Source organism: Prunus persica, chromosome G5, assembly GCF_000346465.2.
Source record: "Prunus persica cultivar Lovell chromosome G5, Prunus_persica_NCBIv2, whole genome shotgun sequence".
Taxonomy (NCBI): domain Eukaryota; kingdom Viridiplantae; phylum Streptophyta; class Magnoliopsida; order Rosales; family Rosaceae; genus Prunus; species Prunus persica.
The window spans coordinates 16,156,060-16,160,532 of NC_034013.1; the positions used below are offsets into that span (position 1 = coordinate 16,156,060).

General features: G+C 35.0%; 1 protein-coding gene across 1 annotated transcript; it reads right to left on the reverse strand.

The window, feature by feature from the left end:
- On the reverse strand, window positions 1-4,132 carry LOC18776438 (myosin-2). Its single transcript, XM_007209147.2, has 8 exons — window positions 3,988-4,132; window positions 3,247-3,372; window positions 2,762-2,821; window positions 2,006-2,108; window positions 1,154-1,748; window positions 852-984; window positions 460-627; window positions 1-379 (listed from the first exon to the last, which is right to left on the reverse strand). The coding sequence occupies exons 2-8, from the start codon at window positions 3,325-3,327 to the stop codon at window positions 311-313; spliced, it is 1,209 nt and encodes a 402-aa protein (XP_007209209.1). The 5' UTR covers window positions 3,328-3,372; window positions 3,988-4,132; the 3' UTR covers window positions 1-310.

The window sequence follows — 4,473 nt, forward strand, 5'->3', positions numbered from 1 at the left end:
TTTGACAAGAGAAAACCAGACGCCTCATTTTTATTATCTTTTTATGTTTATACACATATTACATTAAAATTTAATTTAAAGTCTCGTTCAAATCATTACACTTGCATACATGAAAATGTATGGTGAAAAACTCACTGCAAGTTCCTCACGTTGTCCCTTGTAAAGATGATTCCTTTTCTTTACGGACATGCTTGCATATTATCATTGCCAAACCTTCATTGGAATGGTCTCTTGGAAATTCCACAGCACAAAGGTAAGAGCTGAAGCTGGAATATACCCATGTGGATGCTACCTCTGAAACTTCACCACATCACTTTGCTTCATTGAGATGCCGGAGAGCAGCAAAGGATTTCACCGATTGTGTCCGTTCTTTTGTAACCTTACCAAATAACAAGATTATACATTTCAGATATTTCCTCTCACTACTAATAGAAACATTGCAAATCTGAACCTCATTACCTGTGCTTCTAACTCAGCAATTCTTTGTAAAGATGCTTGTTCGATACAAGCACGGCGCTTACACTCTTCTTCAAGCAAACCTGTCATTCGGTATCTGAGCTCAGCCATTTCTTGAGCTAGATCCTCTGCTTCTTCCTTTGCCTTCAACTTTTCCTCTTTCAGTTCTTCCTAACAACCACGAGTAATGTAACATTTTGAAGATATAATCAACTTAATAAAACATTAAAACTCTGAAAGGGCAATGACCAACTGACTGAACTCTCACTTGAAAGCTTGACATATATTTTTTGTAAACACCACATTCAGAAAAACTGTTTCTGAGAGTCTACATATATTTTTTTATTAAAAGCTGTCAAAAGCAATTATCAAGTATTCCTCCCCGGTATTCATACCTTTAATTGCTTCACAAGAAGTTCATAATCTTGTATATGATGTGACATCTTCTCCATCTTCATTATTGAATCTGCATCTGGTGCCACTACTATTGCCAGTTTGGAAAAGAGTGGGCCCAGGACTTCTCCGCAACTGCTTCAGAAATATCAAGATATTACTAAAAAAATGTTAAGACAAAATTCATGACGAACTTCAAAAGATGAAATGCGTCTAGTACCGATATTAATTGGTATTATATTTGATGGAACAAAGTGAATAAGTTAATCAATAAAGAGTGAACTAACAGTAAATAGTTGCATACCTCATTTCTTTTGAGTATATGTAATTTCCCTCTAGTTGACCCAACGGAGACTCTGAGTCGAGTTGAATTCTGTCCTTTTCCAGCCATTTTTCAACCCTCTGGCAGAATATCCTAGTACTTGTCTCAGATGCATCAAGCTTCTTCCTGAGTTCCTTATTTTCCATATATAAACTTTCAACAGTTTTGTGTGCATTCTGACATTGAACCTCAAGCTCTTGAATTAACTCACTCATCCTAGTCTTTTCTTGAACAGTTTCTTCCTGGATTTTTTTAACTTCAAGGAAACTGTGCTCTAAGGCCAATATATCAAGCTTCATACTCTCTATTTCACACTGAGACTCTAATGACATGGATGAAATTGACTCCTCTAGTTCATCTATGCACAAAGCTGAATTCTGTAACTCTATCTCTTTGCTTTCTAGTTCCTCCATTAAGAACATGCGCTCTGAATAGGACTTCTTAAGTTCATCCCTTAACCTGTCAACCGTCTCTTGTAAATTTTCCATGTCTGCTAATTTGAACTCAAGGCCATGTGTATGCTCTTCGAGGAGGTTCACTTCCGTGTTCCTTGCATTTAGTTGATCCTGCAGGTAATCTGTCATAAATATTTTTGATGGGTTAAGTTCAAAATAATATGGTACTTTGATATATCTAGCTAGCACCAAAGAGTCCATTGAAGATGAACTGAAAACTACAAATTTTGTGTGATCTATAGATCCTACAATGATCATGCAATGCAAAGCATTGTTTTTTTTTTTTTTTTTTGGGGTAAATCAATACAAAGCATCTTTCACAATATCATCCAGAAGAAATTGTTGGTCTAAGGAAAAGAATGTCAAAACAGATGATTACCAATTTCTTGGGAGCAGTTCTTGAGTTCTTTCTCTAACACTTGAATTTGTTTCTTGTCCTCTGTGCAGGCTTCAGATAATGAATTCACATGTACTTCTAATCTCTGAATTAACCAAATCTGAAATCAGATACTCTCCCAGAGGAAATAATTTCTTCAAGCTTCAACGACATCTTTTGCATCACTTTCTCTTTATTTAACATCAGTAGACGTGGATAAAAAGATCCAAACTTCCAGCTCTCATTTGTTTTAGGGAGATGTTATTGGTACTCCCCAAAGGTCATCCTACACCTCCTCCCTTAAAAAATATAAGACAGAAATTGTACTTCAAGGAATGCAGGATGACTTTGTGGAAGTGCATTTAACAGCTCCGTATTTTTTAATATTCTGCTGTTATTTCTTGTTTCATTCTTTTATTAATTGATGTGCAACAATTATATAAACCCAAGGCACCAATAAGCACTCTTGCTCTTGCACAAAGCACAGACTCATACATAACTTCACATCCCACAGACCTCTAGCCTAACTACACCCACATGCCTCACTTTCTCTTAACACACTGGTAGATGTAAGCTCTACAAACTTCATGACTGGGAGGCTATTCAAACTTATCCGTAATCAAATAAGTAATAATTGGCAGAGAACCCCTACAGGTGAATGAGCGAGAGAGGGATGGGGAACGACTAGGTGAGGTATTGGTGCCCCTGTTAACACCATCAGTGGACAAATACGGTATGCAAAGAAAATATAAACATTACCCTGATTAGCCCGAAGCTTTGGGAGTGTGATTCTTTCAACATGTCTTTTTCTTTCTTTAGCTGCATACAAATATATAATTTTTTTTTTAAAAGAGTAAATGAACGTATAAACAAGGTAGTAATTGGCAATGAAATTTAACAGCTTCCACAAGGTAACAAGATACCAGCAGCAAGTACAAATATTATTAAATCAAAATTCCGTGACAAATAAAAGTATGCTCTAGTTTAAAAACTAATGTATTCTTCTCTCAAGCAGTAATACTGAACAAATAAAGACTTCAACTAATACAACGGAAAGGGAACGTCTTTGCAAAACTATCTCAAGCTGCTTGTTACAATAAATTTTTTATAAATTCTTACGTACATAGCTAATATATCCATAACCAATATATATTTTGTGTTAGACATTATCCAAGTAAATCTTCTCTCTTCTGTTCCAAATACGCCATCTTCAAAAACCCAAAAAAAGTAGACAAAAATCACACCTCTCTACATCTTGTCCCAATTTGTAGGAGTTCCTCAACATCAAAAGAGCTGACGGTATTGCCCTTGGTGCTGCTTGACATTTGTGCAAGAGTAAGCTATACAACTCCCCCCAAATGGCCTAAAATCTTGCATTCATAAGACAAACATCAATATCCATCATAAAAATTGCCTACACCAGATAACTTGCTCTGTCTAATCCAATCTGATAGGCTGCGTAATCATGGGAATAACCCAAAAAAGAAAAGGCACGTTGGCTCAAGATATTCATTTCTATTAATAGAAATAGCTCAAGGTGAAATAGCTACAAATTGCATTTCAATTCAAGTATCGTTCCCTGTGAATACAATACAAATTACAAAACTTTCCAGTAAGGTGAATGAAAAGCACTGCTTTATATTTGTTGGGTACTCAAAATCTGTTATTATTAGAAAACAAAAGATTACCACACGGAATTAAGAACAACATAATTATACTTCGTATGAGAACAATCGGAATTACATTTTTCTGAATGAAGAACAAAAAAAGTTCATTAAAATTTTCAAAAAGATAAATTTAAGCTTAGACTCATTTGATTGAAATGATACAGTAATCGCCAAATCATAAATTTGAGAACTTTCAAGGATATAATTTTCAAAACCCATCAAAATATCCGAAGCGAAATAGACAGCCCATCAAAAAATATCCGAAGCTAAACACCCAAACAGACAGAGAGAATAAAGTTGGAAGCTTCAATTCAATACCTGTGGTCTGTGGCTGTGGGTGAAACGAATCAGAGTTTCAGACTGGGCCTAGGGAAGTTTGAGTGGAAATTCACCAAATTTTCAGACCGTTTTGTTTAAATGATGAATTTGGGGTTTACTTGAGAATTGCTGCCAACTCATTTTTGGTTCGAGTGGGCCCGACGGAGTAGTTTTGAGTCCCACCCAGCTGACAAATGTTCGGGTCGGGTCAAGAAGTGAACTATATTTATAAAGCCAAATGCAGAGAATAGTGAAATATTCAAAATATCAAAAATGTTTTTGGATAATTCAAACATTAAGAATTGAAATTATTAATTAAATGAGGATAATATGGTAAATTCACAATTTTCATATTAAAGAAATTAAAAATAAAAATAAAATAAGATAATATGTCCTACTTTTATCTATATATATAAAGCAAAAGGCAGAGAATGGTGAAACATTCAAAATACCAGAAAATACCCTTGGTTAATGCAAACATTAAGA

Coding starts and splice junctions, on each gene's coding strand:
- LOC18776438 (XM_007209147.2), bottom strand. CDS start 3,327: ATGTCAAGCAGCACCAAGGGCAATACCGTCAGCTCTTTTGATGTTGAG. Junction 2,109..2,761: donor AAAGCTTCGGGCTAATCAGG/GTAATGTTTATA, acceptor TGGTTAATTCAG/AGATTAGAAGTACATGTGAA. Junction 1,749..2,005: donor GAACTGCTCCCAAGAAATTG/GTAATCATCTGT, acceptor TATTTATGACAG/ATTACCTGCAGGATCAACTA.